This window comes from Leptonychotes weddellii, chromosome 3 (genome assembly GCF_054177405.1).
Source record: "Leptonychotes weddellii isolate Sample4059 chromosome 3, ASM5417740v2, whole genome shotgun sequence".
NCBI classification, from domain to species: Eukaryota; Metazoa; Chordata; class Mammalia; order Carnivora; family Phocidae; genus Leptonychotes; species Leptonychotes weddellii.
The window spans coordinates 112,656,383-112,675,534 of NC_138371.1; the positions used below are offsets into that span (position 1 = coordinate 112,656,383).

Consider the following 19,152-nt stretch of genomic DNA (forward strand, 5'->3'; position numbering starts at 1 on the left):
CTACTAATGAACTAGTTGAAGGTTTAAGAACTATAAGTTGTGGGGCGCCTGGATGGCTCAGTTGGTTAAGTGTCCCATTCGTGATTTCTGCTCAGGTAGTGATCTCATGGGTCATGAGGTTGAGCCTTGCGTCAGGCTCTGCGCTCAGTGGGGAGTCTGCTTGATGTTCTCTCCCTCCCTCTTCCTCTGCCCCTCCCCCCACTCATGCTCAACGTTCTTTCTGTCTTGCTCTCTAAAATAAATAAATCTTAACAAAAAAAAAGTACAAATTGCATACCGAGAATAATATCTAAAGTTTGGCTTGTGAAACCTTCATAAGACTAAATTTTAAATTTGGTATTTGCATGGCAGTTAGCTAACACTTTTGAGTTATGATTAACATCAGCTGATTAAATTTATAATGATTTCCTTTATATGTTTACACTGAGTTATTTGGTATATAGTCATCAATTTGTGAGTCAAATATTTCAAGTCTATAATATCAAAATTTTTATGTAAATATTTATAGTAATGTGTGATAAACAGGCATACAAAATAAAATCCCCCATTAGATTTTCATTAATACATAATGTAAAATACATTTTCATTAATACATAATGTGAAATATTTTTCTAGGCATCCTAAAAGACAGAAGCTTGTTTATGCATCATATTTCTTTAGAGCCAATTACCTGTGGACCCTTTCGGTAAGAGATACTTTGTTTGTTTTTTAATTCTACTAATATAATTTAGGAAAGGTATGGTTTTTGAAAGTAAATATTTCTAAAAATAATAATGGCACTAATATGCAATAAAGAAGTTAACACTTCCCTCTTTGAAAGCCTGCAAGTAAGTGTACTTTGGTAGTACTTTATAGTGCTATTCATATTATTATCTCATTTTCCAGTTTCTTAACATCTTTGGAAAGTAGACAAAGGTTTTATTCCAACTTTATGGATAAGAGAGATTAAGAGAGAATAAGGAAATTACTGAAAATCAATTTCAAATATATCAAAAAAGATGGCATATATTGAAAATATTCTCTTATCTCTCCTCTCTCTCAAAACCCTACCCAAACTACTAAGAGATTTTTTTTAACTTATAAATCCACAAGGACAATGATCAGAGAAAAAAACAACAAATTTTGGAAGCCAAAAAGCATGAAAGACTTAGCCCTTAGAAAGCTAAAACCTCACATTAGAGCAAGCAGAGAAGCTACCCAATTTCCCCTAAAGAACCCAAGAAAGACTCAAATTGGCAGCAGCATGTTCTTCTGAAGGTGAGGTAGAAAATAGATCAGTTGAAAATCTGTTTAAGAAACATCTGTATCCCCTCCCCCACTACAGGCAGCCAGTTATCCCTTTTGTGCCAGAAGACCAGAAGGTTATTGTCTGGAAAAGATGAATTGGAGGGATTCTGAATTGGGAGGGTGGAGACACAGCAGGCACAGTTGAGGGGAGGTACTGAAAACAGAGATTAAGTAAAAAATCTGTTTATCGAGTAATGAGACTCCCAAGCCTCCTTCCCACACTTGGCTCCCAAATACTGGCAGCCAGGCCTCTAGGCAGAAGACTGGAAGATTTTTTTTCTGGGGAACATGACAGCTCAATAGAAAAGACTATAGGGGCACCTGGGTGGCTCAGTCATTAAGCGTCTGCCTTTAGCTTGGGTCATGATCCCGGGGTCGAGCCCCACATCGGGCTCCCTGCTCAGCGAGGAGCCTGCTTCTCCCTCTCCCACTCCCCCTGCTTATGTTCCCTCTCTCGCTTTGTCTTTCTCTGTCAAAAAATAAATAAAAAATCTTTAAAAAAAAAAAAAAAGACTACAAATACAGTTGCAGGTACTCAATGAAACTGCATAGCCATGGCACTGGTTGGTGATGACAACAATTGACGAACCCCACAGCACGCACTTCACTCTTAAATAAGGAGAGAATCAAGGATCACTAGTTATTGGAAGAAAACCTCTGTGAAAGATAATATCCATAGTACAAAAACAAACAAAAAAGAAAGGAACTTAGAGGAAATAGATCATGCAAGGAAGTGAATGAAGTTTCAAAAAAACTAATATTCTCAGGATAGAGAACATATTGCATCCTTAAAATAAGAACAAGTTGTTATAAAAAGAGTTCTTATAAATTAAAACTATGATGACAGATTAACTCAGTAGAAGTAATAGAAGATAAAAGTTATGAAACCTCCAAAAATATAGAATAAAGAGATGAAAGAAGAAAAGATAATTAGAAAATTCAGTCCTATGGGCCTAACATCTGAAAATTTGGAGTTTGAGAAAGAAGAAACAAAGGAGAAGTGAAGAGAAATTTTCAAAGAAATAATTAAAGATACTTTATCCATACTGAAGGACAAGAGTTTGATTAAAAGGGCCCTCTGAATGAGCACATGAATAAAAATGCCTCACATTAAGGCTCATCCTTGTGAAATTTTAGAACGATAAGGGCAAAGGGAAACCTTAAATTTTCCAGCAAGCCAAAAAATCAGGTTTCAAAGTTGCAAGAGTCAACGGTATAAATTCTCTCGCCATTAACATTGGAGGCTAGAAGATTATGGATTCTGTAATGTATACTACAGAGCAATGCCTTTAAAATTCTGAGAGAAAATTATTTCCAGCCTAGAATCCTATCACTGACCAAAATATCAAAGAAGTGTGAGGTGGACCTTTTTCAGATGCAGAGTACCAAAAGGTGTATCTCCCATTATTTTTCTCAGAAAGCTCACAAAACCAGTACATAACAAAGAAGGAGGAAGAGGTGAGATTGAAGAAACAGGAATTGAACATAGAGAGGCAGAGGGAATCCCCCAGGCAGATGGTGCTGAGGGGAGATCCCAGAATGATAGCTGTGTCGCTAAGCCCAGACAGGCAGCTAGACCATTTTGGAACAGAAAAATAGAGCCCTGGGGAAGTCTGCTTACAAGATAAAATTGAAGCAGAACCTGAAGTCTTAATGCGGTAAGAAGCTTCTTGGTAAAGATGGGAGATTGAACATACTCACATATCTTCCATTGCCTTCCAGAGTTTTACCAAAACCACAGTGAGTAAACTTATACTCAAGACAGGGAGAACAGGAGAGGAGACCACAGTGGCTGTTTTTCAAAGCATATGGGAAAAAACAGATTCAGAATCGTAATGGGGAGAGGAAAGAATCAACTGTGTTACACGGGAGAAGCCTCAAAAGCTGAGGAATTCATGAATCTTCAGAATTGGTGATGACAAAGGAAGGAGCCAGAACAAGGGTGCAGGTTGAAAATACATCGCCTCCACTCCATGAAGCTAGACAACTACCTCTTGTCCACTCTAACAGAAGACCAGGGTTAATTCTCCAGGGAGGATACATAATTAAATATTGACAATCAAATACATAACTTGGGAAGATGGGGAGGCGAGAAAGGAAGGAAGGAAGTTTAGTAAAGTAGAAGTGGTGACAAAGAGCTAAATCATCATTTTCCAAGTGGCTCTTCAAGAAGAAGCAGTTACAGAGATGTCACTGAGGGATAATGGATGTGAATATCATAGAAGCATCTAAAATTGTAGAAAGCAGTTGTGAAAACTTTTCTATCTGGTAAATTTTTTAGCCCAGGACTATGGTTTAAATTGTGTTTAATGTTACCTTTTCAAAAATAACTATTTGTGGCATTGTTGAAAACATTCATTGACCTGCACTTCTGCCAGCAGGCTACTAATATACATGTTTTGAATGTAGAAACCCAGGTGATTTTTTTTATTTGTTTTCATTTTCAAAAACAGGTTGTAGTGTTAAAAATAAAGTAAAAGCTTATTTATCTACATATTACCTTAATTTACACATATGATGAGAAAATAGTCCTGTGCATTTAAGTAAGCATGCATAAACTCCTAAGGATCTTATTTATATTGTGCAGATAGATATAAAGATAAGTAAATCTACCTCAGATTTCTGGCTAGTCTTGGAGCCAGGCGTGAAAAGAATTACTGTGATATAAGTACTAAAGTAGGTATAACAAATGATGTGACAGCATAGAAAAATTGGCAGTTAATTATGCGGCAGAAACTTAACAACAGTTCTTCAGACAGAACGTAAGGGATGTTTAGGTGAGGAGGGCACTCCACACTCTGGAAAGAGTAGGAAGTTACATGGCTTTCCTCACGGGATTCAGCAGGCTGGGGTGCTGTGGGGACTGGGAGGAAACAAAAAAAAAAATGGGGAGGTTAGGACCTATAAATAGGAAGCCTCCTGTGTTATTTCTGACAAGTTGAAACTTGGATAGTGACTGTTTGTGGAAGTTTCTAAGAGCAGCATAACCAGATTTGTGTTTTAGAAATAGACCAAAGTGAAACTGTCATGAGGAGATTAGTAAGGAAGTGAAGATTTCAACTTAACACAGGTGCTAGAGCAGAGAGTAGAATATGGGTGGGAGATAAGAGTCAAGATTTGGCCAGATAATGGGTATACTGGGAGTGGCAGGGTATCTCCACTTACATTCAGTAGACATCTTGGTCATAACCTACAAAGTAAACTCCTCATTTTCACAGGATTTTTAATATTTCAAAACAAGGGAGTACAAGATCAATGAAAACAAGTTTTGGGGCAGAAGGTTTATGCATTCTTAGGCACAAGATCTCTCAATCATCCATTCAGGGAAATCAGTCCAGCAATTGCCCCCCTCTCTCCTGCATTGATACTGTCTTCCCCTCTATTGGGTCAGTCCCATTAGTCAGGTAGTTGCTATAAGTCTCCGTCTTAACAAGAAACACCTTTCTCGATTCCTCTTATCCCACCGATCCATTTCCTTACCCACTTAAAGCACAACTCATTAGAATGATCTCCACTCATGTTCTCTACTTCATCTCTTCCCCTTCTCTCCCGAACCCGCCTCATTCTCTGATCACTGCGCACTACCCCTTGTCAAGATTGCCAGTTACCCCCATATTGCTGAATTTTGTCAGCTCTCCAACCTCCTATTAACCCAGCATTCACATAGTTAATCACTCCTACCTTTTTAACAGTTTCTTTACTTAAACTTCTGGGACCTCTCTCTTCTCCTCCTTCCCACTGGCTATTCTTTCTCTTTTGCTGGTTCTTCTCTTAACCACTAAATGTTAAATTCCCTCATGGCTCAGCTCCAGATCCTTCCCTTCCTGACCTTCCTCTTTAGTAGCTATCTCATCCACTCTCATGACTTTATATACCATCTATTTACTGATGGCTCCAAAATTAATGTCATAAGCCTGAATTTCTTCCCTGAACAACATATGCATTCATCTAGTTACCTACTTGACATTTTTATTTGGGTGACTAATAGACATCTCAAACTTAACAGCTTCCCCTAACCTGTTTTCCTGTAGAAGTCTAACAACGCTGCTTTCAAAATACACTCATACCCTAGGACAGAGAGTGTCATTTCTGTACTCAAAAACTAGTCCATGACTTCCCATCTCAGGGTACAACTGGGGAGTCCTTACCCCAGGGTGTACAGGTTCTCCATGATCTGGCCTTTTTGCTCTCTTTCCAGTCTCACCGGCTGACTTTCCCGTCTCGCTCTGTTCCAGCTGTGCTTGTGCCTAGCCTACCACATGATGTGCACTCTGCCTGCAGCACCCTTCTCCCAAATACCTACGTGGCTTTATCTCCCACTTCCTTCAGGGCTCTGTGCAAATGTCATCTTATCAGTAATGTTTTCCTCACCAACCTGTATAAAATATTATTTATTTAATTCTGCTGGACACTCCCTACCGCCCTTACCATGCTTTTAATGTTCCCTATAGCATTGAATACCAATATTTGTTTGTCTGCTTCCCTCCACTAGAATATAAACCCTGTGATTTTGTTTTGTTCCCATTTTATCTTCCAGCCAAAACAGTGTCTAGCACACATAGTCGGAACTCATTAAATATTTAATGGTGAGGGGCTCCTCGGTGGCTCAGTCCATTAAGTGTCTTAACTCTTGATCTCAGCTCAGATCTTAATCTCAGGGTCTTGAGTTCAAGCCCCACCTTGGGCTCCACACTGGATGTGGAGTCTACTTAAAAAATAAATAAAAATAAAATATTTGATGGCTAGATGACTGAATAAATGAGTTCTAGGGTAACTTTAAGTTCCAGGGATTCAGGTTTGAATAAAAGGAAGTATGGGATTTTCAACAAAATATCAAATATGAGAAAGAACATGTATGCTAAGGAAGGTGATTAATTTTGGACATGTTGAGTTTGAGATGAGTGTGGAACATCAAGGTAGAGGTATATGGTGCTATATGAGGTTCAAAGAATAGGAATAACACCTGGGGCAAAGTCGGGCATGAAGATACAGATTAGTATTTTTGTTAGATGATAATTTAAGCATTTGAAATGACTCACATCACCCAGGGAAAATGTCTAGGGAAGAAATCCAAGTTTAGAGATGGGAATTTTTTTTAAGAGTCAGAAAGAGGAAAAACCAGCAAAAGAAAGAAAAAGAGAGAGAAAGAAACAAACAATTTTAAGAAGTCAGTTGTCAGAGGCCAGGTAGAATGAGTTTACACAGGAAGTTGAATTTGTGTGTAGGCACTTGGGAGGTGATTAGCAACTTTGTTGAGAACAATTTCTGTAGAACAGTGGGAGAAATGAGCGTTCCATGAATGGAAATTGAGGAAGTGAAAATAGCTAGTTTAGGTTACATGTTTGGGAAGATTGGCCATGAAGGGTAGGTCACAGTGAGTATTAGCTCAAAGGGGAGATAAGGCTAAGAAAAAAGTGTTTCAAGGATGGGCATGGCTTTCTGGTTAAATGAAAGGAGCACTAAAAAAAAAAAAACTTGTATAAGCAGGTGGTAGAGAAAGGAGAGCGGTGGCATAATAATGCAAAGAGTGGGGCTCCTGAGGAGACTGACTTATTAGGTGGAGTCAGGAGTACAGGTGAGGGTGTTAGTCCTAAGAGGATGGATAGATCCTTCTCTGTAAAGGAGGTAAGTAAGGAGTACTGTGATCGAACTAGAGGAGACAAAGAGGATCCATGTTTGACTGTTATGTGAAATAAATGGTAAAGGCTGGATGTCAGTGTGTGAGAAATAGTTACAGACTTGAAAAGTGTGGTGTTGTCTTGGATGGCAAGCATAATGAAATGCAAAACAGTTGCCAGAGTAGGATTGCCATTATGGCAGTTGAGCTTTATGGGTGGGGGGGGGAGGAATAAGGCACATTCTAAAACATTTACATATATGTCCATTTATTGGTAAATAATCAAACTTAAATATTTTCTCCTCGTTGTAGCACAACTAAGGAACGGCAAGAAATGCAAAATCCAAATTTCACCACACCTGGTCAAGAATTTTTGTCTAAATCTCATTTTTATGAACACCTGGCTTTGGAAGAATCTTCAAGCAATTTATCGGTTTCAGGGCAGCCATTCTGTACAGTTCCTGCCACAAGAAATGAAAAAAGGAGACACTTGAATACTCCAGGCAAACCAGTGAAAGTCTTTGTCCCACCTTTTAAAACTAAATCACATTTTCACAGAGATGAACAGTGTATTAGCAAGAATACTGATTTGGAAGAAAACAAACAAAACCCAAAAAACATAGATGAACATGGCCCTGGTGATAGTGAAACAAATATTAATGACAGTGAAATTCATCAGCTTAAGAAAAATAACTCCAATCAAGCAGCAACGATAATAGTCACAAAGTGTGAAAAAGAACCTTTAGGTATTGTGTGAAAATTTGTGTTGACATGTTTTTGCCTTCCAGTTAGATGTTTCTCATATTTAAATAATGCCTTGAGGATTTGTCTCCTTCTGTGACAATTAAGAATTTCAGAACCTTTTTTAATGCTTTTAGATTTTTTCCTAAGCCCAAAGATTTAAAGTATTCTAATGTTTTCTTTCAAAGGTGACTACTTATTATTTCTTATTTAAAAAGGGGGGGGGATTTAGACAAACAATCTAAGACTGCTGTTACTGGAATATATATTTAACAGGCTACTAATTTTTTTCCAAATTTGAAATAAAAATAATAGATCTATTGTTTACAAGTTGGAACTTTGCCTATCCCTTAAGATTTAGAGCAAATTATCCCTGAAAATTAGAGCAAATTGATATATATGACTTTATAAAACAAAGGTTGTGCTTTTTAAATGTTACATGCAAGTTTATTTTTTGCTAACTTATTCTTTAGTAGATTTAACTTCAAATCTTCAGAATGCCAGAGATATACAGGATATGCGGATTAAAAAGAAACAAAGGCAGCACATTTTTCCACAGCCAGGTAGCCTGTATCTTGCAAAAACCTCCACTGTGCCTAGAATCTCTCTGAGAGGAGCAGTGGAAGGCCGAGTCCCCTCTGCGTGTTCTCATAAACAGGTACGCTTTTGTCCACAAGGCTACTAACTTCTATAATCACGTATAATTTCATTTTATTAACTAGTATCTCCAAATTGTTTTGTTCAAAGAAAGAACAAACGAATGTGGGAGTGGATGAATGAAATAATTTTGTTTCCTAATCAACCAACAGTGGCAGCCTCCTTCTCTGCTGCCTTATCTCTCCAAAGTGATCTGTGCTCCAGAATTGCTAGTTCTCTTCCCCCTTCAAAATGTACTCATTTTATTACTGTAGTGCTCTCAGGTGTTAGAAGAAAGTAGTCTACTTGAATTTAAAGGGTGAATAACTCATAGCCCTGAATCCATTAAGAGCTATTGACATTTTTTTAAAAAGGATTCTTGTTAAGCCAGTGCTGTCTAGTTAGAATTTTAGGCAATGGAAAGGTGAACATAATATTGATAATATTAATAGGTGACATTTATTGAATAGTTTTTCTGCACTCGTCACCCTTCCAAGCACTGTGCCTGCGGTGGTTACATCTCACTCAATCTTCACAAGCATCTAAAGGAAAGGCACTGTCATTTTGTTCACTGTTTGCAGATGACAGAACTGAAGCACAGAGAGGGTCAAGTAACTGCCCCAAAGTCACTTAACTAGTAAGTTTTCCTCTACTGGACCTAGTTCCAGAGCAAAGAATGTGACTCCAGAGTCACATCTGCACAAATCTCATACTTTGGGATGAGGCATGCTGGGATGGAAGTGGGCCAGGCCTGTGTACAGATCTGACCTCCCCCTAAAATACTTAACGCTTTTCATAGTTCTTTCCCTTCTGAATTTTTTAACTTAAAAGATTTTGTAAAATATTAAATTACTTTTTTATCCCCAAAATGACTTCCTATGGCAGCTGAAGCAGGAGGCTTATGCACAAGGGGAATGAAAAGGGTGCAGCAGACTCTTGACTGTGGGAGTCATTTATATTATATTAAAATGTTTAGCTTCTATTAAGTTAGTTAAATATTTTGATGGTGAATATTTTAATATTTAAATGAAAAATTTTGTAAATTCAGTTTTGATTTATTATAATTGTTTTTATTCTATGAAACATGCTCTTTTGTTTGATTTTTTTCATTCATTATTTAATTTTTCTGTCATTTATTTTGTGCAGCTCTATATGTATGGCGTTTCCAGACATTGTGTAAAAATTAACAGCAAAAATGCAGAATCTTTTCAGTTTCACACTCAGGATTATTTTGGTAAGGAAGGACTATGGTCTGGAGAGGGAATACAGTTGGCTGATGGTGGATGGCTCATACCCTCCAATGATGGAAAGGCTGGAAAAGAAGAATTTTATAGGTACTCCATGCAAAAAGAGATTGTGTTAACTTTTCTGTATTCCACCATCTCTCTCTTTTTTTCACTTACCTCTTTAAAACTTAATAAGTTGGCTAGAAATAAAATTTTTATATAGTGAATTATTTTAAGTACATTGTGGTTCAACTGACATTCTGTTGTAATCTTTTGAAATGTGAATTATGGTTTGTCCTAGGATTTAATGAGTTGGTTTTTCTTCAGTTGAGACATTTTTTATATGCGTTTGTAAAATAAAGACTGATAAGAGCTAAGTTTGAGTGGACCTTACCGTAGATAGATACACACACACACACACACTTACGTCGTATTCCCTTTCATTGTATATTTCAATAAATGTAAAATATAAATACTAGAAGCTAAGCAGAAATACTCAAGTGTCAGTAATACCAAATAGCTAGTAAATTTTACTGCCCTAAAACATCAACAGTTTAAAAACTATATAACCTCTTATAGTTCTAATGTTTTTACAAAGATGATTTAAAATTTTTGCTATCAGGGATAAAATTACCATGCCAAGGGCAAGAGATGAGAAACATTTTTCTAATGCTCTCATTTTTTAAAATTCCTATACATCTTTCCAAAATTTATAATTTGGGGAAATTGGTAAAACATTTTTCCTGAAACTTTTGTTATGTTTTTGGAATACTTGAAGACGTGAATCTTATTTACATCTTGCACTTGTCTCCCATAAATATCTGCTATCAATTCTAGGTGGAAAAGTATACTAAACAGTTATATTGTTTTCTTGTATTAAGTATATATTATACTTGCATAGTGTATAAGTTAAGAGTAATTATCCTGGGGCACCTGGATGGCTCAGTCGTTAAGCGTCTGCCTTCGGCTCAGGTCATGATCCCAGGGTCCTGGGATCAAGCCCCACATTGGACTCCCTGCTCAGCAGGGAGCCTGCTTCTCCCTCTCCCACTCCCCTTGCTTGTGTTCCCTCTCTCACTGTGTCTCTCTTAGTCAAATAAATAAAATCTTAAGAAAAAAAAAAAAGAGTAATTATCCTGTCATCAGGTGAGCATGTTTCATAACATTGACTGTTGAAGCTTAAGTTGTTTTTTTGATCATTCAACAAATATTTATTGAGGACCTACTATGCCAGATAACTCTTCTGGGTACGTGGGATAACAAAAGAAAAAAATCTCTTCCCTAATAAGTCATACATTATAGTAGAGGGGTTTGGGGTGGGGAAGGAAATTTTTAAAAAGAAATAGGTAAGTTGTATAGTATATTAGAAGGTGATGAATATTATGAAGATAAAGCTGGAAAGGGCATAGGGAGACCCGGGTGAGGAAAAGCAATTTTAAAATAAGCTAAGTAGTCAGGAGCCTTCACTGAGGCCCTGACATTTGGTCAATGTCCTGAAGGAGGGCAAGGGAGTGAGCATAGGACCCTGCGGGGAAAAGCATTGGCTGTAAGCAAGAAGCAGGCTTATTTAGGGAACAAGAGGAAAGTAAGTATAGCTGGAGTAGAATGGGCAGGAGAGGAGTAGTAGCGGATGAAGTTAGAGAGATGGGGCCTTATAAACTTTCTTAAGAAGCTTGGCTTTAACTCTGAGTAACCATTTTTGGCCTGAATCAGAATGTTTAAAGCAGAGGAATGACATGATCTGCCTTGTTTTTAAAGAATAACTCTGGCTGCTGTTGAGATTAGACTGTCAGGAAGGACGATGATGGAAGCAGAGAGACCAGTTAGGAAACTATTGAGGTGATTCAGGTGAGATGTGGCTGCTCGGACGAAGAAGGTAGCAGTGGAGTTGGTGAAAAGCAGGTGGATACTGGGTATATTTTGAAGGTGGCACCATCAGGATTTGCTCAAGGATTGGATGAGGAGTGAGAGAAAAGGAGAATAAAAATAGCTCCAAAGACTTTGGCATTAACAGCTGGAAGGGTGCAGTTACCATGTATGGAAAATTGAGAAGATCAAAGATGGAAGAGAAATGGAGTGTCCAGTTGGGACATTTTTTTAAGTAGGCAGGGCTTGAACTCACAACCCTCAGATCAAGACCTGAGCTGAGATCAAGAGTCGGATGCTTAACCAACTGAGCCACCCAGGTGCCCCACATGGGACATTTGAAGCTTGAGATATTAGTAGACACCCAAGTGGAGATGTTGAGTAGGCAGTTGGATATGCAAGTCTGGAGTTTATAGATGAAGTATGGGCCAAAGAAATCAATTTCGTAGTTGTCAGCATATAGATGAAAATTAAAGCTATGAAAGAGAGACTGAGAAAAAGCAACCTGAAAGTTAGAAATTAATATCAAAGAGTGTGTGGTATGTTGCAAGCTTAGTGAGGACAGAGCTTCAGGGAATAAAGAATGGTTAGGTGTCAGTCACTGCTGGTGAGTAAAGGAAGATGAGGACTGAGAATTGACCATGGATTTAGCAATGTAGAGGTCATTATTAGTCTTAATGAAAATAAGTCAGTAAATTGATGGGGTGAGAAAGGGGCAATATGTGGAGAAGGAAGTAGGAGTAAAGGGTATTAGTTTTATTGTGTTTAAGGAAGAAAGAAAAACTATTTTTATACTGATGGAAATTGTTCAGTAGAAAAGAAAGAAGTTGATGTTGGGGAGAGAGAGGAGGCATTTCCTAGATCAAGGTCCTTAACTAGGCAAGAAAGTGTGGGAGCTAGTGTGGCAGGAGAGGCAAAGTGTAAAGGTCCAGATGCTAGCGGGCTGGTGGATATGAGGGTGGAAGCTTCTCGAAGTTCTTTTGATTATTTGTTTCCCTAGTACTCAAAGCGAGAATGCGGAAGGAAGAAGAGTTAGAGATTTGAGCAGACAGAGGAGGATCTTTAAAAAGCACTAGCCTAGAGAAGGATGTTCTTAGGTGATTTCTAAAAACAATCTCTTAAGAAAAATAATCTAAAATATTATTATTTTACTTTTTTTTTACGATTTTATTTATTTATTTGACAGAGACATAGAGCATAGATAGGCAGAGCAGCAGGCAGAGGGAGGGGGAGAAGCAGGCTCTCCATGGAGCAGGGAGCCTGACATGGGGCTCGATCCCAGGACCCTGGGATCATGACCTGAGCTGACAGCAGCCGCTTAACCAACTGAGCCACCCAGGCACCCCAAAATATAATTATTTAAATTAAGGATCTCATTTTCCAGTTGAAATAATTGTTTTGACTACTATGTTAATTTTATTAGTATATTTTGATACATGTCAAATCGTTTTCTAAATTATTACTTATATTCTGACTCAAAAATGCACTAAATGATCTTGTATGATGTAGTGTTTGTGCAAAGAGTGGTCATGGTTATTGAATTCAGTATCATCTTACATGTATTTTTATATTGTTCTACCTTTATTTGTTCAGGGCTCTGTGCGACACCCCAGGTGTGGATCCAAATCTTATTTCTAGAGTTTGGGTGTATAATCACTACAGATGGATTATATGGAAGCTGGCAGCTATGGAATTTGCCTTTCCTAAGGAATTTGCTAATAGGTGCCTAAGCCCAGAAAGGGTGCTTCTTCAACTAAAATACAGGCAAGTTCAATGCATTATATTATGTAATCACATATGTGATGAGGTTCAGACTTCTGCGCAAGCTGTGACTTCCCCATCGTAGAGGTACACGAGTCGGTTGTCAGTGACAGTCGCCATCCCACACTGCCGCTGAGTTGTACACAGTAATTCTCTTGTCAATCCTCCAGCCCCCTTAAGAGAAATCACACATTCCTACACCTCTTGCTTCCCTCTTCCCCCACCCCCTTTAACCTCTTGGCATGTGAGAAGAATATGAATTACTAATTTGATCCATTGTTCAGGGATGGACCATGTTTGTATTTGGGGATTTTTAATATTTAATTCATATTTTAATATTATAAAACTTACTATATTGGTAGCTACCAAATTTTAAATTCTCTTCTGTCTCAGCAGTTCTTCAGCAAAAGGATTTAACTTTTATTCTCAATTATTCGGTGACCTTTTTACAATGAAATTCTAGACTCACAATTCCTAAAATGTGCATTTTTCTTTTTATTTTTAGATATGATGTGGAAATTGATAGAAGCAGAAGATCAGCTATAAAAAAGATAATGGAAAGGGATGACACAGCTGCAAAAACACTTGTTCTCTGTATTTCTGAAATAATTTCATCAAGCACAGATATATCTGAAACTTCCAGCGGTAAAACTAGCAGTGTGGGTACCAGAAAAGTGGGCATTGTCGAGCTCACGGATGGATGGTATGCTATTAAGGCCCAGTTTGATCCTCCCCTAGCAGCTCTCGTAAAGAACGGTAGACTGACCATCGGTCAGAAGATCGTTATTCATGGGGCAGAACTGGTGGGCTTTCCTGATGCCTGCACACCGCTCGAAGCCCCAGAATCTCTTATGTTAAAGGTAAATTAAATTAATGCACACTCTTGGTAAAAATCAGTCCCTGATTCAGTTAAATTCTAGGGAGGTTTCATATTTTCAATTTTAAACTTCGGCCTATTAAAGATGCTCCATTTCTTGAAAACATACTAATAGTCTGAGTGTAAGTGGCAAATTTCTCAGACTGTTAAATTTTTTTGTGCTATTTTTGGGAAACCGAGAGAGTGATATTGAGCTAAAATAATGCAGGAGCAAATTTGCACTGGATTTGATTTTCGGTTATGGGTACCTATAGCCCTTGGTGCCATCTTGTTCTCATAGTATTGCTCTGCTTCCACCCTAATTACTCGATTAGACCTTTATTCCAGTATGATTAGAAAATTAGGTTTCAGTGATTCTTAAATATATAATAATAAAATGTACCTTTCATCTCTGTGTAGACTTAAACCTATATAATAGGACTTTGTCATATTTTAATAGTCTACAATATTGATAAGTTACAAATACAATATTGTACAATAGTCTACAATAGTCTACAATATTGATCAATTACAAATTGATCAATTACAATAATTGATACTGAGAAGTTACTAATATTGTACAGTTAGATTCACTTATGAGGTGAAATAATTTACTTCTGTCATATTCTGGATCACTCTACTTCAAGAAGGCATTTAATAAACATTTTTAAGTAAAGAGATACTTTGTCATTAACTCCACATTGTGTTGCTTTTAGTTAAGCTGCAACAGCCTTTTGTTTTATGTTGCTTAGAATATTAAAGTTGTAGTAGCTTTCAATTTTTTGTTTTGCTTTTATCAAATCAGTGCATGTGCATAATTTCAAAACTCATGTAACATAGGCTTATGACCACCCCGCAAAAAAGCAGTCCCTGAAGCCATCCTGCCTGACCTCTGTTCATGCTCCCCAAAGGCAACCACTTTGAATCTCTTTGGCAGTTTCTTTTGCTTATACTGCTATGTCATCTTTTCTCCTTCAGTTTAGACATTAACTGTTAGCTTCCTGCTATGCAAGTTGAGGAGTGAAGTCTGTATTCACTGTTTACATTATAATGATTGAAAAATATTTTTCACAGCACAGCATATAATATACTAATTACATTTTCTTTACAATTTACAGCTTTCCCTGGAGTTAACAACTGTCTTGCTTTTTTTGTTTTGTTTTATTAATTTTCTGTATCCTTATCACCAACTCATTCCCACACAAGAGATACATAAAAATCATCTCAATATGTTAAAATACCTTTGTCAATTCTGTTTCTTTTTCTTGGAGATCTCTTGGACCTCTCCATACTCCTGCCCCATTCTGACATGGTTACCTTCTATGTATGCTGTACAGTTACATTTCTAGAAATTATTTTCACTTCTTTCTGTGTTGGAAGCCCTATTTTCTGGATTTCATATCTATATGGATTTATTCCCTAGCTCTAAAGGCACACAAGCAACCCCCAGAGGCTTTTTAAGAGAGGGAGCTTATAGCTTTTTCTTTGAGCTTATTGTAAGGTGGCTGAATACAGAATTTGAGATGGAAATAATCTCTTCAGAATTTTGAAGACATTTTCTCTATTATCTTTTTACTTCTGGTATAGCTTCTGCTAAATTCAGTGCTATTCTTATTCCCAGTCCTTCATTATATGATCTGTTTCTAAAAAGTTTTGAAGATTGTTTGTCTGCAGTATCCTGAAATTTCCCAGCAAGGTACTTTGGGGTTGGCCTATCTTTTAAAATCATGGCCCTGGGTACACAGTGGCAAACAGTCTATAAACATACGTCCCTCATTGAGTTCTAGGAAATTTTCTTGAAGTAGTTCTTTGATAATTTCTTCCCCCTCCATTTTTTCCTTTTCAATTTTCTTGAACTCCTGATATTTGGGCAGTAGGCTTCTTTGATTGGTCTTCTGATTTTCTCATCTTTTCTCCTATTTTCTATTTTGTTGTCTTTGCTCCCCCTTACTTTCTAGTTCTAATTTTGTAGTCCCTAAAATGAACTCGTGCCTATTGGCATAATTTTCTGGTCTCCGAGGCCCTTATTACTCCCTAAATGTTTCTTTTTTATTACATCCTGTTCTTGTTTCATAGATGCAACATCTTATCATCTGTCTGAAGCTATTGATTAATATTTTGTTTTATTTTAGTTTCTTCTGCTTGCTGCATTTTTTTTTTCCACATAATTTTTTGTTTGTTTGGGTCTCTCAGGTTGGAGACTTCCTTCAACTGATGTTCTTTTCTCTTCCAGAGTGGGGCACTAATGAGTTGATCAGAAGTTCTGTGTGAGGTGGGCTTTTGTCAATTTGTGGAGTGATAAGACAGGACTTGCTTTTGTTAGGAGACCCTCAAATATCAGTGACTGTCTGAGAGCTGAACAGAGTAAGAAAACTAATAGGGAGACTCATGTTTAGCATAAGGATTTTCATTGCATTTTTGTTTTCAGTACAGCATCTCACCCTGCCCATCCCCCCCCTCCAGGGGCCTCTGCCTTGTGTTCCAGAGTCTAGGATGTGTGTGATTCAGCCTCTCCAGAAAGTAATTTGTCCTGGCTTCTTCTTGGTGTGAGGGAAGGACTCCTTGGGATAGGAAATGAAATCTGAGGTCTTAATTATCTTTCCTTCTGTTTTCAGCCACACCTCATGCTCCCTCCTTCAGAGGGACCTGTTGCCTCCAAATTCTGAGGGATTTCCTTAAATTATTTTGTTTCCTAGTGGCTCCATACAAGTTTGCCAGCTGAGTAACGTTGAGCAGGTTATACTTGAGTTTTGTCATTTGTAAAATGGCAATAAGTCTTGGGATTGTTGTAAAGATTAAATGTTAGTAGATGTAAAGCACTTAACACTATCCAGGCACCATAAGAAGTGCTTTAGAAATGTTTGTTATTTTTATTAACTGTAATCATTCTCAGGATGCTTCATTATTTACCAGTTGTCCAATAAACTTTTAGCTTCCAAAATTTTGCTAATGTCTCATCCACTGCCCTTCTTTCCCCAGTTCTCTTTGTCCTTTAGGTCTTTAATCCATCATGTTTAAATTGAAGACTTATTAATTTTCTAATAGTAATATTTACATTAAGACTCTACAACAGCATAAACAATTTTTTGAGAGACTATATTTTGAAAGTGTTTTCACTTTTGTACAGTTTTTCTACATTCTTATGTTCATGAGGCTTTTGAAAATGAGTATGTTTGAATGAATGAAAGAAATGAATGAAAATGTTATGACATCTGAAATAGAATTGAATATATAAACTTATAAATTGATTTGTTCATTAATTTGTCCAGATTTCTGCTAACAGTACTCGTCCTGCTCGCTGGTATGCCAAACTTGGATTCTCTCCTGATCCTAGGCCTTTCCCTCTCCCCTTGTCATCACTTTTCAGTGATGGAGGAAATGTTGGTTGTGTTGATGTAGTTGTTCAAAGAGCATACCCAATACAGGTATGATATATTCTTAAAGCTTACTATGTATTTCTTCCTTTTGGGACAATTAATTTGAATGATCCCTCCCTACCATGTATCTTTGTTTGACACATTTTACAGTGGATGGAGAGGACCCTATCTGGAATATGCGTATTTCGGAATGAACGAGAGGAAGAAAAGGAGGCAACAAAATATGCAGAAGCCCAACAAAAGAAACTAGAAGTCTTATTCAATAAAATTCAAGGGGAATTTGAAAAGCACGACGGTAAATGAGTTGTATATTACAAGTTCTTTTTAATATGAGAATAAGTGTTTTTTTATAAGATGTTTAGAGGCTTCTGATTTAACCTCTGTAATTGAGTGAATTTCTTTGTTTTGAATAACAGACTTCTCTTTCCTAATTCTGTATCTGAATTACATAGGTATACAGATAAGCACTGAAGTGACCCCAAATTATCACCTCTTTATTCAACACACTGAACTTTTAGATACTTGTGATTGTCTTAGACAATGAAACATTACATAACCACAGCACTTTTCAGAAGTCTTAAGTAAACTTCCTCTTAAGCTTCAGTACTAAAGTGTTTATAGTATCCTTTTTTGGTATTAGAGAAAGATCAGCAGCAAGGGAAAAAACTGCCAAATTATTTTCCCCTAGACAAGTATACAGTATGATGTCACTTTACATAAGGAATGTAACTAAATCAAACTCATAAAAAAATAGAGTAAAATGGTGGTTATCAGTGGATGAGGGGTGGGAGGATAAAACTGATGGTGTTTAAGGGTAAAACAACAACAAGCAAATAAGCTGTAGTGATCCAATGCACAGTATAATGAATATAGACAATATTGTACTAATGTGATAAATATCAATACAGTGGCAATCATATTAAGTATATAAATGTATCAAAGTAACACATTGGACACCGTAAATTTACACAGTGTTACATGTCAAATATATTCAATAAAAAGGAAGGATAAGCACTCAAAAATTATTTTCCCCAAGCCCTGTATCATTTTCTTTCTTCAATATCCTTACCTACTTTATATATAACTTCTGCATTTTTGTTGTTGTAGTTGTTGATTTATATGTTATTACAACTGGAGCTAGATCTTGTTTTCCCTGTGGCAGCAATTTTAATAATAAAAAAATCACAGTATTTTTAGCATAAAGGACATGACATTTATGTTTGTTATTTGCTGAAAATTTTATGTTCTGCGTTTCTTCATGATTTTCAACTTCCTGTTCTATATAAATCTGCAGAAAAATTGGACTCTCAATATTCGATTCACCAGCTCATGCTATTTTCATGATTAAGTAAATCATGAAAATCATTTACTTAATTTACAAGTTACTCTAAGTAAGCTGTCTTTGTGACAATTTTTTAAACCATGAGTGAGTACACTAGTTTGAAATTTTCCTAGAAAACTTTTAGCAGATAAATTGTGTTTTGCCTTTTAGCCTCCCTTCTTTGGGTACTTTTTGCTTTTTCTCTAGCTTTCAGTGTTCTTAAATTTGTGGTTTGGCTAATTAATGATGCTTTTTTTCCTAGAAAATATAACAAAACGATGTATACCATCATGTGCATTAACAAGACAGCAAGTCTGTGCTCTGCAAGATGGTGCAGAGCTTTATGAAGCAGTGACGAATGCACCAGACCCGAGTTATCTGGAGGTGAGAGAGTAAGAGGGCATCCAGTGGGTCTTAATCTTCCTCCTTTATGGTGGGAAGCTCTAGTCCATTTTCTGGCCATT

The 19,152-nt window shown here is 37.0% G+C and overlaps 1 protein-coding gene across 2 annotated transcripts in view; it reads left to right on the forward strand.

The window, feature by feature from the left end:
- BRCA2 (BRCA2 DNA repair associated) overlaps positions 1–19,152 on the forward strand; it is a 60,480-nt gene that overhangs the window by 25,581 nt on the left and 15,747 nt on the right. The window contains exons 13-21 of one of the 2 annotated variants that reach the window (XM_081815417.1): positions 616–685; positions 7,217–7,650; positions 8,119–8,303; positions 9,428–9,615; positions 12,967–13,137; positions 13,640–13,994; positions 17,260–17,415; positions 17,518–17,662; positions 18,951–19,072. In XM_081815417.1, the coding sequence (XP_081671543.1) occupies positions 616–685; positions 7,217–7,650; positions 8,119–8,303; positions 9,428–9,615; positions 12,967–13,137; positions 13,640–13,994; positions 17,260–17,415; positions 17,518–17,662; positions 18,951–19,072 (1,826 nt within the window). The remainder of the gene's footprint in view (positions 1–615; positions 686–7,216; positions 7,651–8,118; positions 8,304–9,427; positions 9,616–12,966; positions 13,138–13,639; positions 13,995–17,259; positions 17,416–17,517; positions 17,663–18,950; positions 19,073–19,152) is intronic. The other variant, XM_081815418.1, reaches the window with a different exon arrangement.